The sequence below is a fragment of the Musca autumnalis genome, unplaced genomic scaffold (genome assembly GCF_047663935.1).
Source record: "Musca autumnalis isolate F117 unplaced genomic scaffold, ASM4766393v1 scaffold_1, whole genome shotgun sequence".
In the NCBI taxonomy this organism is placed as follows: Eukaryota; Metazoa; Arthropoda; class Insecta; order Diptera; family Muscidae; genus Musca; species Musca autumnalis.
In genome coordinates, this window is record NW_027411644.1 from 264,924,910 (window position 1) to 264,944,365 (window position 19,456).

General features: G+C 37.8%; 1 protein-coding gene across 1 annotated transcript in view; it reads left to right on the forward strand.

Moving 5' to 3' along the window:
• Positions 1 to 6,429, forward strand: part of LOC141389505 (UDP-glycosyltransferase UGT5-like) — a 29,533-nt gene extending 23,104 nt beyond the window's left edge. The window contains exons 2-3 of the mRNA XM_073961092.1: positions 5,071 to 5,239; positions 5,328 to 6,429. Coding sequence (XP_073817193.1) covers positions 5,071 to 5,239; positions 5,328 to 6,065 — 907 coding nt within the window. The 3' untranslated portion in view covers positions 6,066 to 6,429. The remainder of the gene's footprint in view (positions 1 to 5,070; positions 5,240 to 5,327) is intronic.
• The last annotated feature ends 13,027 nt before the right edge of the window (positions 6,430 to 19,456 follow it).

Genomic DNA, 19,456 nt, shown 5'->3' on the forward strand with positions numbered 1-19,456 from the left:
GATCTCCATTCCTCTCTGTTTTTCGCTTGACTTTTTGGAATACCGCGCCTTTCCATTTCTTCATCCACTTGTTTGCTCCATCGAAGCTTAGGCCTGCCGATTCTGCGTGCACCGCCATGTGGCATGTATTCATACGCCTTTTTAGCGGGTTCATCATCGCTCATTCTCATGATATGGCCTAGCCAACGCAATCGTTGCATCTCGATACGTTTAACTATATGCATGTCTTTGTATAGCTTATATAGCTCGTGGTTCATACGACGTCGATATTCACCGTCAACGCAAATCGGCCCGTAGATCTTTCGAAGAATTTTCCTCTCAAACACACCAAGCACTGCCTTATCTGCTTGCGCAAGTACCCATGCTTCGGAGCCATACATTAGCACGGGTAGTATCAGCGTTTTGTATAGTGTTATTTTTGTTTGACGAGATGTGGCTTTGTTTTTAAATTGCTTACTTAATCCATAGTAGCATCTGTTGGCCAATACAATTCGTCTTCTTATTTCACAACTGATGTTGTTTGTTGTGTTTATGGCAGTGCCGAGGTAGACGAAGTCTTTAACTACCTCAAAATTGTAGGTACCAACTTCTACGGTTGGTCCGAGCTCTATGGACGCTTTGCGCGTCGACACCATCAATTTGGTCTTTTCGCCGTTTACCGCCAGACCCACTTTCGCAGATTCTGCTTCGACCTTCCTAAAGGTATCAGTTACTTCCTTTACTGATCGTAGCATGATGTCTATGTCATCAGCATAGGCAAGTAACATGTGGCTATTGGTGTAAATTGTGCCATTTCTTTTGACATTTGCATCTCGTATTACCTTTTCCAGCAAAATGTTGAACAGGTCACACGAAAGGCTGTCTCCTTGTCTGAAACCTCTTTTGGTACAAAATTCTTCGGAGAGGTTCTTTCCAATTTTAACTGAGGACCTAGTATCAATTAAAGTCATCTTACAAAGCCGGATGAGCTTTGCGGGGATACCAAATTCAGACATTGCGTGAAATACCTTTGATCGGAGGGGACTGTCGAATGCTGCTTTATAATCGACAAAAAGGTGAAATATGTCGATCTGCATCTCTTGGGTCTTCTCTAGGATTTGCCGCAGGGTAAATATCTGGTCAATGGTGGACTTGCCAGGTCTAAAGCCACATTGGTATGGTCCAATTATTTCGTTGACCATTGGCTTTAGTCGTTCGCACAATATCCCTGACACTATCTTATAGGCAATAGGGAGAAGACTTATGCCCCTATAGTTTGAGCATACAGTCTTATCTCCTTTCTTGTGGACGGGACATAGGATGCTCAGGTTCCAATCATCGGGTACGCGTTCTTCCTGCCAGATGGTGCTAACTAGCTGATGCATACACCTTATCAGCGCGTCGCCTCCGGTTTTAAACAGCTCGGCTGGTAAGCCATCGGCTCCTGCTGCTTTATTATTCTTCAGCCGGTTGATTGCTGTTTTTACCTCATCTTGGCCGGGCAGTATACATTCTATACCATCTTCTGGGATTGGATCTGTGGTATCATCGTCTTCGCTACTATTGGATACCAGCAGATTGGAGAAATGTTCCTTCCATATCCTGAGCACGCTATCTGTATCTGTTACCAGATTACCTTGCTGGTCTCTACAGGAGGATGTGCCTGTACCAAAGCCATCTGTTTGATGTTTCACTCTTTGGTAGAATTTTCGGACTTCATTCTGTCTCCTGTACATCTCGATTTTTTCACACTCCCGCTTATCCATTTCTCTCTTTTTCTTGCGGAAAAGCCGTTTCTCTTCTCTCCTTTTCTCCCGATATCTCTCTCGTGCGCTACGCGTTGCTACTGATTGTAAAGTAGCTCTATATGCCGCATTTTTCTCTTCGGTAGCAGCACGACACTCCTGGTCATACCATGAATTCCTTTGTGGAGGTCTCTGGAATCCAAGTGTGGATTTTGCGGCTGTTTGCATGGAGTGGGCAATATGCTGCCATTGTGTTGTTATGTTATCGGGACAAGGAGTGCTCGCGTTAAGCAATTGGGCTAGTTGAGTGGAATATGCTGTGGCTATCTGTTGTGTTTGCAGCTTATCGATGTCCAACTTCCGCGTTGAGTCTGTTCGTGCTTTATTTGCAACGTTTAGACGAGTACGTACCTTTGCTGCAACAAGGTAGTGGTCCGAATCAATGTTTGCGCCTCGGAACGATCGTACATCCAACACGCTGGATGAATGTCTTCCATCTATTAAAACATGATCAATTTGATTACTTGTTCTTTGATCTGGAGACAGCCAGGTGCCCTTATGAATATCGAGATGATTAAATCTGGTACTGCTAACTACCATGTTTTTTGCAGCTGCAAAGTCTATCAGCCTCATACCATTGTCAGATGTTTCACTATGGAGACTGAATTTCCCGACTGTTGGGCCAAAGATATTCTCCTTTCCAATTTTGGCATTAAAATCGCCTAGAATGATTTTAATGTCATGGGCAGGGCAACGGTCATATGTTTCTTCTAAGCGCTCGTAAAATATATCTTTGGTCTGTTCGTCCTTTTCTTCAGTGGGAGCATGAGCACAAATAAAGCTGATGTTGAAGAATTTAGCTTTTATTCGAATTGCAGCAAGTCTTTCATTCACTGGGGTGAAGCTGGATACCAGATGTTTTAGTCTCCGACTAACTACGAATCCGCAACCAAATTCATGCTTTACGTCATGGCAGCTATAATACAGTGCGTCACCTTTAGGTGTTGTTGTGACGCCTTTCCCAATCCATCGCATTTCCTGTATGGCAGTAATATCGGCCTTGTACTTTTCAAGTACGTCTGCCAATGCGAAGACTGCACCTTCTCTATAAAGAGTGCGAACATTCCAGGTGCAGATTCGCAGATCATGGTCCTTAAAACGTTTGCGGGGTTCGTCAACTTTAGAGGGGTTTGTTTTTCTTTTCTTTCGTTTTTTCATAGTAGGATGTTTTTTCTAGGGGAGGGTTACTAACCCGACGCCCAAACCCAAGTTTTTAACGTTCTTATGGGTGAACGCGCGGCACATGTTAGCTCACTACCTTTAACGGGTGTTAAAGGCAGTTCCCCAGGTGACACCACGGGGAGGTCAGTGTCCACTTGAGATGAAAGAGGGACCAAGATAGATCCTGGGCTTTGCCATGTTAAAGCCAGTCAAGACCATTGCTTGGTATCATTCATCTAGAAATAAATGTGCCAGATTATATTGAGATTGGTTCAGATTTGGATATAGCTCCGACATACATATATTTTCGGCCGATTTCCGATTTTATGCACCAAACACGCTATATATGTCCAATTTCGCAGAAATTTGGAGGGTCTGACGGAATTTGTTCTAGAAATAAACGTGCTAAATTATATAGAGATCGGTTCAGATTTGAATATAGCTCCCGTATATATTTTCGCCGATTTCCTGTATTTAATGCACCAAGCACGATATATATGTCCAATTTCGCTGAAATTTTAAATGTGTAACGGAATTTGGTCTGGACATAAATGTGCCGAATAATATCGAAATCGGTTCAGATTTGGATATAGCTCCCATATATATTTTCGCCGATTTTCCGCATTTTATGCACCAAACACGCTCTATATGTTCAATTTCGCTGAAATTTGGAGGGTCTGACGGAATTTGTTCCAGAAATAAGCGTGCTAACTTATGTAGAGATCGGTTCAGATTTGAATATAGCTCCCATATATATTTTCGGCCGATTTCCTGTAGTTTATGCACCAAGCACGCTATATATGTCCAATTTCGCTGAAATTTGGAATGTGTTACAGAACTTGGTCTAGAAATAAGTGTGCCAAATTATATCGAAATCGGTTCAGATTTGGATATAGCTCCTGTATATATTTGCGGCCGATTTCCTGTATTTTATGAACCAAACTCACTATTTATGTCCAATTTCGGTGAAATTTGGAATGCGTAACGGGATTTGGTCTAGAAATAAATGGGACAAATTATACCGAAATCGGTTCAGATTAGAATATAGCTCCCATATATATTTTCGGCTGATTTTCTGTATTTTATGCACAAAATGTGAATGTGAGACCGGATTTGGTCTAAAAATAAATATGACAAATTATATCGAGAGCGGTTCATATAGGAATATAGCTACCCATATACATTTTCGGTCGCTTTCATGTTTTTGTTACGTATGTTCAATTTAAATGAAATTTTGAAGACTTAGCAGTCAGTAGAAGTCATCATTATTTACAGAAGTACTTATAGTCGGGAAGGAATTGACCAAGGCTACAAAAATACCATAGTAGCTCCATAACAACCCTGAATAGGTATATAACGCCTTCATATCTCCTATATTTATTTGTTAAAATATTAAAAACGTTAAAATAATTCTGGCATTCCATTATATTTTATCGTAGTCGGGGCAGCAAAACGCACCGGGTTCAGCTAGTATAGTATAAAATATAACATAAAATACCAAAAATCGGAAGCTACGGTTATATGGGGGCTTTATAAAAACGTGGGCCGATATAGACCATTTTCAAAACCAAACATCCAAGGAGTAACAAAAACGTCTATACCAAATTATAAAGCTCTATCTTAAAAACTGCGAGCTGTATCTTAATTTCTACTGACGGACGGACATGACTGTATCGATATATATAAGAAAATGTTGTATCAGTGACATTGTCTTTACTCTCATTTCGATAGAAATTGCGGTTTCCATGTAAAAATCCTGAAAACCCTAAAAACCCATTGTCCCAATTTGAAATTCTATATCTCGATCATGTAGAGAATTTTCCCATTTCCATAGGACGGGGGGTTTCCAAGCAATATCGTAAAAACCTAAAAAACCCTCAAAATGTGAACTTTGACCGCGATTTATTTAAAAAGCCCTCCGGCGATTTTTTGTTTTTTTAATTTTTCTCATCTATGAACATTGTAGTTTCAGAATCCGTAAAAACCTCCAGATGTAAGCACAATAAATTTAAAGTTAGTTCAGGCGCACCGTGACCACTGAAAATAATTCCTTTCCGCTTGCAAACGTTTTCAATCATTGCATATACATATTTTCAAAATTTTTACATCATTTCTTTATTTGCAGAAAACATTTTCCAGCGGATAAATATGTGAGCCTGGAAAAGGTCAAGCAACGTGTTTCCATGGTTTTATTTAGTCATCATTTCAGTGAAAAACCTGCCAGATCTTTAGTCCCCGGAATGATTGAGATTGGAGGAATACACCTGAATGAGAATCCAAAACCTCTACCTAAGGTATGATTTAATTACTACAGAGATGTGTTTTTCCATTAAAGTGTGTACTAATTACTAATTAATATTTATAAATATTTCTCAATTTCAGGATATTGAAACATTTGTTAGTGGGGCAGAACATGGTGTAATTTATTTTAGTTTGGGTACAAATATTAAGGAGGGAAATTTACACCCCAATGTTTTAAATAAAATCTACAATGTTCTCTCAAAACTGCCACAAAGGGTGTTGTGGAAATGTGATGATGAATCAAATGTTCTGGGAAATTCCACAAATATACTCTTCCGAAAATGGCTACCTCAGGGTGATATTCTGGGACATCCGAATGTAAAGCTGTTCTTTGGCCACGGAGGTAAAGGAGGTATAACTGAAGCGAAATTCTACGGTGTTCCAATGGTCGGATTGCCTGTGTTTGCCGATCAACCCATGAACATGGACGAAGTTGTAGCCAAAGGTTATGGTATATCTATTAATCACGATGAATCATTGTCAGAAGAAATTATCCAGAAGACAGTAATGGAAGTTTTATCAAATCCCAAATATGCAAATAATGTTAAGCGATTTTCAAATCTCTACCGTGATAGACCATTAAAAATCAAAGATAATGCTGTATATTGGTTGGAATATTTAATACGTTATAAGGGTGCACCGCATATGCAAAGTCCATTGAAAACAATGTCTTTTGTGGAGAAAATGAATTTAGATGTTTATGCCACTTTACTTTTAGTTTTATATTTAATTTTAAAAGTTCTTCATTTAGTTACAAAACGCATATTTAGATGTTTAAAGCCATGTTCAAATAATAATTTAAAATCGAAGAGAGATTAATTTTGAAAATGAAAACTATACTTATACTATTCCCTCAACTACATAAAAAATCTTTATTTATCTTATATATATAAAAATGGTGTAAAAAATGTATAGTAATTCATAAAATGAGAACGGCTAGGCCGATTTCTGTAAAATTTTTTGTCAGTTATTCGTATTTTCAAGGAGAAGGTCTTTACGGAAGAAAATTTTGGAAAATCTCTCTGGAAAAGTCTGAAAATTGGAAAAATCGAAATTTGAGTTTTTGTATGAAATTGTATTCCTTAATAGCGAGACGAAGTTCGCCGGGTCCGCTAGTTTATTATAGAAATACGTACGACGATTTAAAAATATTGAAATAAAACTATTTTTTTACATTGTTTTACTTAACTTGCTTTCAGTTTTGGATGACAACACATAAATATGAAAAAAATATGGTCCATTTTTAAATGGTTTTATTTAGCTCACCCCGTTTGTTTTATTTATTATTTATTCTTGGGTCAAATTTAGTAATTCAAATTTGACCCTCTTCCTGTCAACCGATTAATCTGAAATTTTGTATACACTTTGGATTTTGGTGACAATACAATTATGTTTAATCATTATCATTATAAATTCAAGATGACCGCCGCTACAAAATGGCGGATAACGTAGGTTTTATCAATCCCATCAATATGGGTATCAAATGAAAGGGCTCAACAAGCAGAATACAATATACTATATAAAATTGAAATCCAAGATGGCGGCCGCTACAAAATGGCGGATAACGTAGGTTTTATCAATCCCATCAATATGGATATCAAATGAAAGTGCTCAGCAAGCAGAATACAATATCTATATATATAAAAGAGTAGTGAGGTGAGTGACTGACTGACTGACTGACTGATTCATCAGCGCCCAGACGAAACCGCTGAAGCTAGAAAGTTGAAATTTTGGGTGTAGGTTGCTGTTGGTGTGTAGGGGTGAGATAAGGCTGGGTTTTTGGAAATTCGACCTAGAAGTGTACGAAAAGTACTAAAAGGTACTAAATATGGTACCCTTTGTATTAGGCAAACGGTAAGAACTAGAATTCTGAAATTTGGAATGAGGGTAACTGATGGAGAGTAACAAAGAAAGGTTTTTGGAAATTCGAACTACAAGTGCACGAAAAGTTCTTAATGGTACTAAATTCAGTACAATTTGGATTTGGGTGAACGGATTGAGCTGGAATCCTGAAATTTGTAATGAAGGTCACTGATGGAGAGTAAAAAAGAAAGGTTTTTGGAAATTCGAACCATAAGTGCACGCAAAGTATTAAATGGTACTAAATTTAGTACAATTCGGATTTGGGTGAACGGATAGAGCTGGAATCCTGAAATTTGGAATGAGGATCACTGATGAAGAGTAAAAATGAAAGGTTTTTGGAATTCGAACTATAAGTATACGAAAAGTAATAAATGGTACTAAATTTAGTACAATATGGGTTTGGGTGAACGAATAGAGCTGGAATCCTGAAATTTGGAATGAAGGTCACTGATGAAGAGTAAAAAATAAAGGTTTTTGGAAATTCGAATTACAAGGGTACGAAAAGTACTAAATGGTACTAAATTTAGTACAATTTTGATTTGGGTGAACGGATTGAGCTGGAATACAGACATTTGGAATGAGGGTCACTGATGAAGAGTAACAATGAAAGGTTTTTGGAAATTCGAACTATAAGGGTACGAAAAGTACTAAATGGTACTAAATTTAGTACAATTTGGATTTCGGTGAATGGATGGAGCTAGAATCCTGAAATTTTAAATTAGGGTCACTGGTGGAGAGTTAGAAAGGAAGGTTTTTGGAAATTCGAATTATAAGTGCACGAAAAGTTCTAAATGGTACTAAATTTAGTACAATTTGGATTTGGGTGAACGGATTGAGTTGGAATCCTGAAATTTGTAATGAGGGTCACTGATGGAGAGTAACAAAGAAAGGTTTTTAGAAACTAGAACTAAAAGTGCACGAACAGTACTAAATGGTACTAAATTTAGTACAATTTGCATTTGGGTGAACGGATAGAGCTTGGATCCTGAAATTTGGAAAGAGGATCACTGATGAAGAATAAAAGTGAAAGGTTTTTGGAATTCGAACTATAAGTGTACGAAAAGTAATAAATGGTAGTAAATTTAGTACAAATTGGGTTTGGGTGAACGGATAGAGCTGGAATCTTGAAATTTGGAATGAAGGTCATTGATGGAGAGTAAAAACGAAAGGTGACGTAGGGGATGGAAGATACCAAGGAACGGTCCTGACCGGTTTTAACATGGCAAAGCCCAGGATTTATCTTGGTCCCTCTTTCATCCCAAGTGGACACTGACCTCCCCGTGGTGTCACCTGGGGAACTGCCTTTAACACCCGTTAAAGGTAGTGAGCTAACATGTGCCGCGCGTTCACCCATAAGAACGTTAAAAACTTGGGTTTGGGCGTCGGGTTAGTAACCCTCCCCTAGAAAAAACAGCCTACTATGAAAAAACGAAAGAAAAGAAAAACAAACCCCTCTAAAGTTGACGAACCCCGCAAACGTTTTAAGGACCATGATCTGCGAATCTGCACCTGGAATGTTCGCACTCTTTATAGAGAAGGTGCAGTCTTCGCATTGGCAGACGTACTTGAAAAGTACAAGACCGATATTACTGCCATACAGGAAATACGATGGATTGGGAAAGGCGTCACAACAACACCTAAAGGTGACGCACTGTATTATAGCTGCCATGACGTAAAGCATGAGTTTGGTTGTGGATTCGTAGTTAGTCGGAGACTAAAACATCTTGTATCCAGCTTCACTCCAGTGAATGAAAGACTTGCTGCAATTCGAATAAAAGCTAAATTCTTCAACATCAGCTTTATTTGCGCTCATGCTCCCACTGAAGAAAAGGACGAACAGACCAAAGATATATTTTACGAGTGTTTAGAAGAAACATATGACCGTTGCCCTGCCCATGACATTAAAATCATTCTAGGCGATTTTAATGCCAAAATTGGAAAGGAGAATATCTTTGGCCCAACAGTCGGGAAATTCAGTCTCCACAGTGAAACATCTGACAATGGTATGAGACTGATAGACTTTGCAGCTGCAAAAAACATGGTAGTTAGCAGTACCAGATTTAATCATCTCGATATTCATAAGGGCACCTGGCTGTCTCCAGATCAGAAAACAAGAAACCAAATTGATCATGTTGTGATAGATGGAAGACATTCATCGAGCGTGTTGGATGTACGATCGTTCCGAGGCGCAAACATTGATTCGGACCACTACCTTGTTGCAGCAAAGGTACGCACCCGCTTAAACGTAGCAAACAAAGTACGAGCAGACACAACACGAAAGTTAGACATCGGTAAGCTGCAATCACAACAGATAGCCACAGCATATTCCACTCAACTAGCCCAATTGCTTAATCAAAGCCCTCCTCATCCCGATAACATATCAGCGCAATGGCAAAGCATTGCCCACTCCATGCAAACAGCCGCAAAATCCATACTTGGATACCAGAGACCTCCACCAAGGAATCCATGGTATGATGAGGAGTGTCGTGCTGCCACCGAAGAGAAAAATGCGGCATATAAGGCTACTTTACAATCCGTAGCAACGCGTAGCGCACGAGAGAGATACAGGGAGAAAAGGAGAGAGGAGAAACGTCTTTTCCGCAGGAAAAAGAGAGAGATGGAAAAGCGGGAGTGTGAAAAAATCGAGATGTACAGGAGCCAGAATGAAGTCCGAAAATTCTACCAAAGAGTCAAGCATCAAACTGATGGCTTTGGTACAGGCACATCCTCCTGTAGAGACCAGCAAGGTAATTTGGTAACTGATACAGATAGTATACTCAGGATATGGAAAGAACATTTTTCAAATCTGTTGGTATCCAATAGCAGCGAAGAAGACGAAGATACCACAGTCCCAATCCCAGAAGATGGTATTGAATGTATACTGCCCAGCCAAGATGAGGTAAAGACAGCAATAAATCGGCTGAAGAATAATAAGGCAGCAGGGGCCGATGGCTTACCAGCCGAGCTGTTCAAAACCGGAGGCGACACGCTGATAAGGTGTATTCATCAGCTAGTTAGCACCATCTGGCAGGAAGAACGAGTACCCGACGATTGGAACCTGAGTATCCTGTGCCCCGTCCACAAGAAGGGAGATAAGACTGTATGCTCTAACTATAGGGGCATAAGTCTACTCCCTATTGCCTACAAGATCGTGTCAGGGATATTGTGCGAACGACTAAAGCCAATGGTCAACGAGATTATTGGACCATACCAATGCGGCTTTAGACCTGGCAAGTCCACCATTGACCAGATATTTACCCTGCGGCAAATCCTGGAGAAGACCCAAGAGATGCAGATCGACACCTACCACCTTTTTGTCGATTATAAAGCAGCCTTCGACAGTCCGCTGCGCTCAAAGGTATTCCAAGCCATGTCTGAATTTGGTATTCCCGCAAAGCTCATCCGGCTTTGTAAAATGACTTTAACTGACACGAGGTCCTCAGTTAAAATAGGAAAGAACCTCTCCGAAGAGTTTGGTACCAAAAGAGGTTTCAGACAAGGAGACAGCCTTTCGTGTGACCTCTTCAACATCCTGCTAGAAAAGGTTATACGAGAGGCAAACGTCAAAAGAAGTGGCACAATCTACACCAATAGTCACATGTTACTTGCTTATGCTGATGATATAGACATCATGGGTCGATCAGTAAAAGAAGTAACTGATACCTTTATAAAGGTCGAAGGAGAATCTGCTAAAGTGGGTCTGGCGGTAAACGGTGAGAAGACCAAGTTGATGGTGTCGACGCGCAATGCGTCCATTGAGCTCGGACCGACTGTGGAAGTTGGTTCCTATAATATTGAGGTAGTAAAAGACTTCGTCTACCTCGGCACCTCCGTCAACACAACAAACGACATCAGTTGTGAAATAAAAAGAAGAATTGTATTGGCCAACAGATGCTACTTTGGATTAAGTAAGCAGTTTAAAAACAAAGCCACATCTCGTCAAACAAAAATAACGCTCTACAAAACACTGATACTACCCGTGCTGATGTATGGCTCCGAAGCCTGGGTACTTGCGCAAGCAGACATGGCAGTGCTTGGTGTGTTTGAGAGGAAAATTCTTCGAAAGATCTACGGACCAATCTGCGTTGACGGTGAATATCGACGTCGCATGAACCACGAGCTGTATCTGCTATACAACGACATGAATATTGTTAAACGTATCGAGATGCAGCGATTGCGTTGGCTAGGCCATATCATAAGAATGAGCGATGATGAACCCGCTAAAAAGGCGTATGAATACATGCCACATGGCGGTGCACGCAGAATTGGCAGGCCAAGGAATAGATGGCGCAAACAAGTGGATGTTGAGATGAAAAGGCGCGGTATTCCAGAGAGCAAAGCAACAAATAGAGAGGAATGGAGATCTCTTCTTAGTTCGGCCTATAGAACAAATGTTCTGTAATGGGCCAGCTAAGTAAGTAAGTAAGTAAGTAAAAACGAAAGGTTTTTGGAAATTCGAATTAAAATTATACGAAAAATACTAAATGGTACTAAATATAGTACAATTTGGGTATGGGTTAACGAATAGGGCCGGAATCCTGAAATTTGGAATGGGGGTCACTGATGAAGAGTAAGAAAGATGTACCCAAGGTCGAATAGTCCTAAATGGTAGTGAGTTTAGTATGATTTGGATTTGAAGAGCTGGAATCCTGAAATTTGGAATTAAGATTACTGTTGGAATATAGAATTGAGATATGGATGTAGCTTTGGAAAATCGTACTAATGGAAAATAGTACTAAATGGTACGAAATTCGCTATAATTTGTATTTGCGTGAACAGATTATTGTTGGAGTGTAGGATTGAGGTAGTTTTGGAAATTCGTACTTATGGAAAAGTGCTAAATGGAACTACATTGGCTATAATTTGGGTTTAGCTGAACGGATAGAGCTGAGATATGAAAGTACATTTTGGAAAATCATGTACGAAAAGTGCTAAATGGTACAAAATTTCGTACCTTTTGGTATTTGATATATGGTATAGAATTTTGTACAATTTGTGATTTTGTAAAGGGTAGAACTGGAATTTTGAAATTCGGTATTAGATTAGCAATTGGTGTTTAGAGTGGAGGTAGGGAGGAGGTTTTGAAAATTCGTACTTATTTATACAAAAACTACTAAATAGTCCTCAAATGGGTTTCAGGGGAACTGGTAAAACTGGAAAACTGAATTAGGATTAGGATATATGTTGAATATAAGGAAGTAATTTTTGAAACGTTTATCTATGTGTAGGAAAAGTTGGGTAACATGTTGATACCAAAACCATTTTAAATAGTTAAGGTACTAAATTTGGTGTTGGGTGTAGGAACAAAGCTGGGATTATATAATTTAAAAATACGCTATTTGTACAAAAAATACGAAATGGAAAAATATTTGTTATGAAGATCGCTCTAAAGTTTGAGACAAAGTTCTGAGTTTGAAAAATTGTACTGAATATTGCCCCATTGATTTGATGTTAACGCCAAGGAGTTTCTAAATAATGTACTGAAATTAAGCAGTCAAACGTGAAGTATCTTTTCAAAAAATGTTTTTTGTTGTGACCGCTTTGGTATGTAAATTTGAAAAAGTGGTCCAATGCGACAATTTTGTTAACTAGAATGTATTTACCCCTGATATTAAAAAATCCTAAATTGAAATGCCTTCAAAAAATTTTCCGTTATATACGGTTGACATACCGGTGCACATTAAGTACAATTTTTGTAAAGACGTTTTCTAACCTTTCATGCCACAAATTCCGAATTTCGGTTGGAAAATGTGCAGAAGATCTTCAAAATACTCTAAATCTTCAAAATATCTCTTCTAATAAACGTGGATTGAAGTGGAGATTTTTTAAATTAAACTTCTATATCCTCTGAGTATTCAAGGTCCAAATTTAAAGAAAATTGGACAATATACATTTGTTCTTCTTTAAAAATACACTAAGTCGAGAGGTACCGTTATATGGGGATATACGAAAACGTGGCCGAAAATTTAACGGACCTATTCGGGTTCTGGGCGAAACCGCTAAAGCTAGAACCTTGAATTGTGAATGTGCGTGATTGTTGTTGTGAAGGGGTGAGATAAAGTTTAGTGCTTGGAAATTTGTACTGGAAGAGAATGCTGTGTTAGTGAAGGGGTAAAACCAGGAGTCAAATCTGAAATTTGCAATATGATATGCAATTTTGGAAATTCTAAATAAAAATATGGTAGCTGTGTAGGGATGCGATACGGCAAATTTTTTTTAAATTCTGACTACAATCGAAAAAATATTGGTAATAAAAATAGGTCTTAGTACAACAGAATCTCCAGTATTCACCATTCCCGTATTAAATATTGTTTATATATATTTCGTTTCCTTTCCGCATACGAAGTAGCGGGCATTTGCTAGTACTATATAAAATTGAAATCCAAGATGGCGGCCGCTACAAAATGGCGGATAACGTAGGTTTTATCAATCCCATCAATATGGGTATCAAATGAAAGGGCTCAACAAGCAGAATACAATATACTATATAAAATTGAAATCCAAGATGGCGGCCGCTACAAAATGGCGGATAACGTAGGTTTTATCAATCCCATCAATATGCGTATCAAATGAAAGTTCTCAACCAGTAGAATACAATGTACTGTATAAAATTAAAATCCAAGATGGCGGCCTCTACAAAATGGCGGATAACTTAGATTTTATTAATCCCATCAACATGGGTATCAAATGAAAGGTCTCAAGAAGTAGAATACAATTTACTGTGCAAAATTTAAATCTAAGATGGCCGCCGCTACCAAATGGCTGATAACAATTTTTTATCAATCCCACCAATATGGGTATCAAATAAAAGAGCTTGACAAGAAGAATACAGTGCACTATACAACCACAATATTTAAGATGGGCGCAGCCACTAAATGGTGTATAATTAAGATTTAAATTTAGAAATTAAATCTGTAATTTAGGTATCTGATTAATCCAGCCTGAATCCACCACCCAAGTCAAGATTTTTTATCGTGTTGAGGACTGTGTGGCGTTAGGGTGGCTAAAAACGATACGTCGTTAGCGGTACACCACCCAAGTTAAGGTGAAAGGTTAAAACGCGCCGAGAACTGTATGTCATTAGGGTGGATAAAAATGATATGTCGTTAGCGTTTTCCCCTCAAGACTCAGGCGCATCTTGTTGTACATAGCCTTGCCCCTTTATTGGACCTCTGGGGGGTCGACCGTTTAAATGTCCATTACTCGTGGGAACAAAATGGTAAAAAAATATAAAAAATACAAACACAAATAAAACAGAAACTGCAACACAACGTAAACGAAGGCTTCAAAAAGCGAAAGAAAAGTGTAAAGCAAAACGAGCTAAAGAAAGTGAAGGTGATACAAATAGTCGGTTACAATTAGCGTCAAAAACACCTGAGCAATATGAGGCCAGGTTAAAAAAGCAACGTCAGCGATATACACAAATGACGGCGTCAGAAACACCTGAAGAATATGAATCCAGGTTAACAAAACAACGGGAGCGATACACACAGATGTGTGTTGCCTTTAATACATGGGCTTCTACAATACATAAAATGCAGGGCAGCACTGTGGATCACGCAGTCGTATACTTAGGTGCGAAACTGTTTGATGAATGTCAAGCCTACGTGGCTCTTAGTAGAGTAAGTTCTTTGCAGGGACTACGTATGAAGGAGTGGGACTGCAATAAACTAACGGGCAAGAAACCTTGCAATAATGAAGCACTAAATGAATTAAACAGAATGCGAAATAAAAACTAAAAACTAGAAAATAAAAATAGGTAAAAAACTTTTTAAGTTAAACGGTTTTATGTTAAACATACATTGCAATGTTTAAGATAAATGTACTAAAAACCAAAAAATAATAAAATAGATACAGTCGTGGGAATTATAAACATATGCATAGACTAGACTAAAATAAAACCGTGGGGCACGTCAATTGTCTACAAATTATCGACTTAATGTGCGATAGAAGAATCGTTTAATTCGTCGGTGATGAAATTACTTACTATTTTCTTGCTCATGGAAATTCCAATAGATATACACTCCATGTAAATAAAAGAGATGTTTCAACTAGTTTATCGTTGGACATTCACACTGCTGGCTGGCGAGGAATCGTTTCACTGCTCGTAGTTTGTCTTTAATCTACAAAGTACTACTCGCTCACCACTATGAAACCCTAAAACTCGCTTATAATCGAGCTTGCTAGCTTGTTTCCACATTCTAGTCCTACTTATCACACGTCCATCGTTGTCGGTTGAACAACAGTCTAATTATAGTGTAACATTACAAAACAAACATTTTAATCAACGATTGTAGACAATTGACGTGCCCCACGGTTTTATTTTAGTCTAGTCTATGCATATGTTTATAATTCCCACGACTGTATCTATTTTATTATTTTTTGGTTTTTAGTACATTTATCTTAAACATTTCAATGTATGTTTAACATAAAACCGTTTAACTTAAAAAGTTTTTTACCTATTTTTATTTCCTATAGCCTCCATATAACGGTACCACCCGATTTCAGGTATTTTGAGGATTTTATCTTAATTTTTAGGCCGAATTGGCTTTAACTTGGCATTTGGAGTTCCCAACGGTACATAAACTTCTCCATCAAAAATTGTGGACATAGGTCCAGGTTTTGGTGTAGCCCCCATATAGCGGTACCACCCGATCTCAAGTGTTATAAGGATTTTATTTTCATTTTTAGGCCGAATCGGCTTCAATTTGTATATTCTTCTTCATGATGGAATCTGTCAAATAAAACGCTTGACATTTAATTATACCCTCAGCATTTATGCTAACGAGGTATATGGTAATATTCAAAAAAGTTTTACAATCGTTGAAGTTGAGGTTCACCATTTAATAAGTCGCGAACTGTTAATATATTTTATAAAATATGAATACATTTATATATATTGAAGTGTTTTAGCTACGATCTCATAATATGGACCATAACAAATAATTTTCGTGGAAGCTGCGCTGGTGGTAATATAAAAAAATGGGAAAAATGTGTTGAAGTTTACAAGTTTTTTTGTGTTTTTTCTTGATTTCTGGCCAAACCACGGAAAATTCAAACCTATGCTCAAAGAAAGAACTAAAGAATACCCCTTAGGCAATATGGTTCTAGTGTATGACTTTTCGATATATACACTGTATCCCCCTAAAATCGATGCTGACATTTTGAAGTTTTGATTTCAGTGTTTTTCGAATTTTTCTTATAATTAGATGGTGCAACTAGATAATAATCGAAACTAGTTTATAGGATTGTAGAACTCGCGATTCCACGTCGTTCGATGTATATCTCATGAGTGTGCTCCATACAGCTTCCTAGTAATAGAAGTCCAAAGGCGAAAATTTGGTCCGTAAATTTTCTGAAAAAACCTATTTTTTGGCTTTTAAATTTACAACTGTCGTACAGGTACCCCTGAACCCCGCGTGATTTTAGTTTTTTTACGCGCCGGATCTAATGAGCTCTTCCGCGGTCAAATCCATCCACTAAAACGCCGGATATAGATACCTTGAAAGTAGGAAAATCTGCAAAAATATATTTTGACAATTCCGCGAATTGAACCGCGATTTTCTTTGATTATTTTTACATAAATGTAATCCTTTATACGCGATTATTATATTTGCCAAAAAGGTGTGTCACAAATTACAAAGATTCGGGAGTAATATCCCTATTTATCCCAAAATAGAATGTGGTGGCACATCCGCAGTTCTTAACGAATCTGTCTAAAATAATTTATATTGACTTATTTTTAATAGGGGGCCATTGAAATCGGATGCACCTTATAATCATATGCACATCGCGTAATTTTTGCCCACTTGAAGGTTTTTTGAATAGTAAGATGCAACTGATGGCACACTTTGGCCGCTGAATGAAACATGGGAAAATCCATACATATTGATAGACATGGACTCCCTGTATCCGAAAAGCACATGCACCCCAACTGATTTCAACGGATTCGCGAATTACACGCCTTTTAATTTTTGTGTTTTTTCTTTGGTTGTAATTTCAATATTACTCTCTACTTCTTATTTCTATAGCTTATCACAGAAAGCAAATATACTTTCACGATGACTAATTACTTTTCTCGAAGAAGTTTAAGCAAAATACTTCAGGATTTTGATCGAAATTTAGCGAAATAATAGAATAACTCCCAACATTTATTTTTCAAATTTTTCGTATTTAACCAAAAATATATTTTTGAAATAATTTCCAACAATAAGTTTCCGTTGTTTGTTGTTGCTGTAATATGCAAGTTATAAACGCGATCTTTATAATTTTGGTCTCACATTTTTCTAGGCGTTGTCTAGATTCTGTACGTATTTTTAAATTATTTTTTTAGAGATTTTTTGGACTTTGATTTTGAATAAATAAAATTTATTCCAAGATTTCTTCAATATTTTTTGATTTACCGCGAAAATAAAAATAAATTTAGCAACTATTTTAGCATCTACGGATAGATATCACATTTTGCTAACGATTCATATATACATGTTCTTAATACAACTCAATAGGAATTTTTAAATATTTTTTCTTTACAAGAGAGTAAAACCGCATATAACTTTTGAGTGCAGCATCCAATTTTGTGAACGCGAACAGGTTTGAAACCACGATTTTTTTCTTAACCCATGTACCAAAAATGGCGGATGTGCTCGCCAAAAAAATTTTTAATTTTTTTTCTATGTAATTGTAAAGGAAATTTGAAATTTACCATATACACTTTTATACGGGCAGAATGCGCCTCATCGAAATAATAGTTTTAAGCGCTAAGTATGTTTGGACGAAACCCGTTTCAGACAATTTGGCGTCGATTTAGCAATATACGTCCGTCTGTTCGTCTGTCTGGCTGGTTGGTGCGGACGATAATTCTCGAACGGATTAACCGAACAGGTCCAAAATTTGGCTTTCGTAATATTTTGTCCAAACTTAGTTTAAGTTCGAAGATGGGATATATCGGTCCACTCCTTCGGGTACCTCCCACACAAAATTTCGGATAAGTTCAGTTGAAGACCTACTCTCGAACCGCTTTGACTTTTGTTATATCAACTTGTATTCGCTGCCCCCATTACGACGGTACACGTTTTTTCAGGGGAGAAAATGTCCGGAAGCCGTAGAGCTTCATGTGTAGTTGCTCCGGCCACAACTCCAAACGTAATATTTTGTACAATAGGGTGGGGCGATTTGTGTGGAAGGAAAAAACCTTAATGAGCCCTTCGCGTTTCTGATTCCTGGGATTGAACTGAGCAAAAAAGTCCACTGGACCATATATCTACCGTGAAAATCGAGCCTCCCGATTTTAACTTTAAGTTTTTTATTGACGTGTTTTGGATATTTTGGCATATAACAGCCAAACCATTGAGATTTTCGATTCAACACAAAGACCAAAATTGTAGCCAAGACAGTAATTGAAAACTCCCTAATACATCGCAAAAGCATTGGAATGCTCCTTCAGGCAGTTTTGGCCTTAAGAATGTGCAAACTTTTCGGAAAATGTCGATAAATGACATTGTGCTACAAAATTTGACCAGAAAATTATTCAAGCGTTCTGATACAAAATTCTATCGTGTTGGGATCCATGGACAACGAAAATGCCTTTATTTCGATTGGGTAACTCCGTTTTATTTTTTTATAACACTAAAAGTAGTGAACATCTGGGTTTCTTACATTTTCAAATTTAAACGGACATATCTTCTTTATTCACAACGGATTTCTAGTGGTCCTTCTTTCTTTTAAAGGGGTGAATAATATCTTTAGAACAAGTTATTATTTATTTAAATCGGTTAACAAATGGCTAAGTTATAGTGGTTTAAGTCTGAAACCCCCCCCAAAAAAACTATAACTGAATTTCTCATAGTTTTCAAAAATATAATGTTTTTTGTTTTGTTCAATAATTATACCCTACACCACTATGTGGGGAGGGTATTATAAGTTGGTTTTGCCCAAAAAGTTTGTAACGTATCGAAATAATGGTCGTAGACCCATACTTATATATACCAAAATGAATGTCTCGACTGAGTCGATCTGGCTATGTGTGTCCGTCCGTCAGTCCGTCCGTCCGTCCGTCTAAACCTTGTAATCACGCTACAGGTCGCAATTTTGATCGGATCGTCGCCAAATTTTGGGTGTTGATGAGGGTCCCGAAGGGGAAGAAGCCTATTGATTTTGGTGATGGTCGGATAATATTAAGGGGTGGGAAATGCAAAAAACTTAGGTGGATAAAAAGACAACGTTTTTTTTCAAAGCTAATATCTCAACTTCTATATAGGGTATACCAAAAGCAAAACCTGACAATGAAAGTAGAAAATATCACCTTTCTAATAATGTAAAGTAGGTGCTCGTAGGTTATCAAACAACGA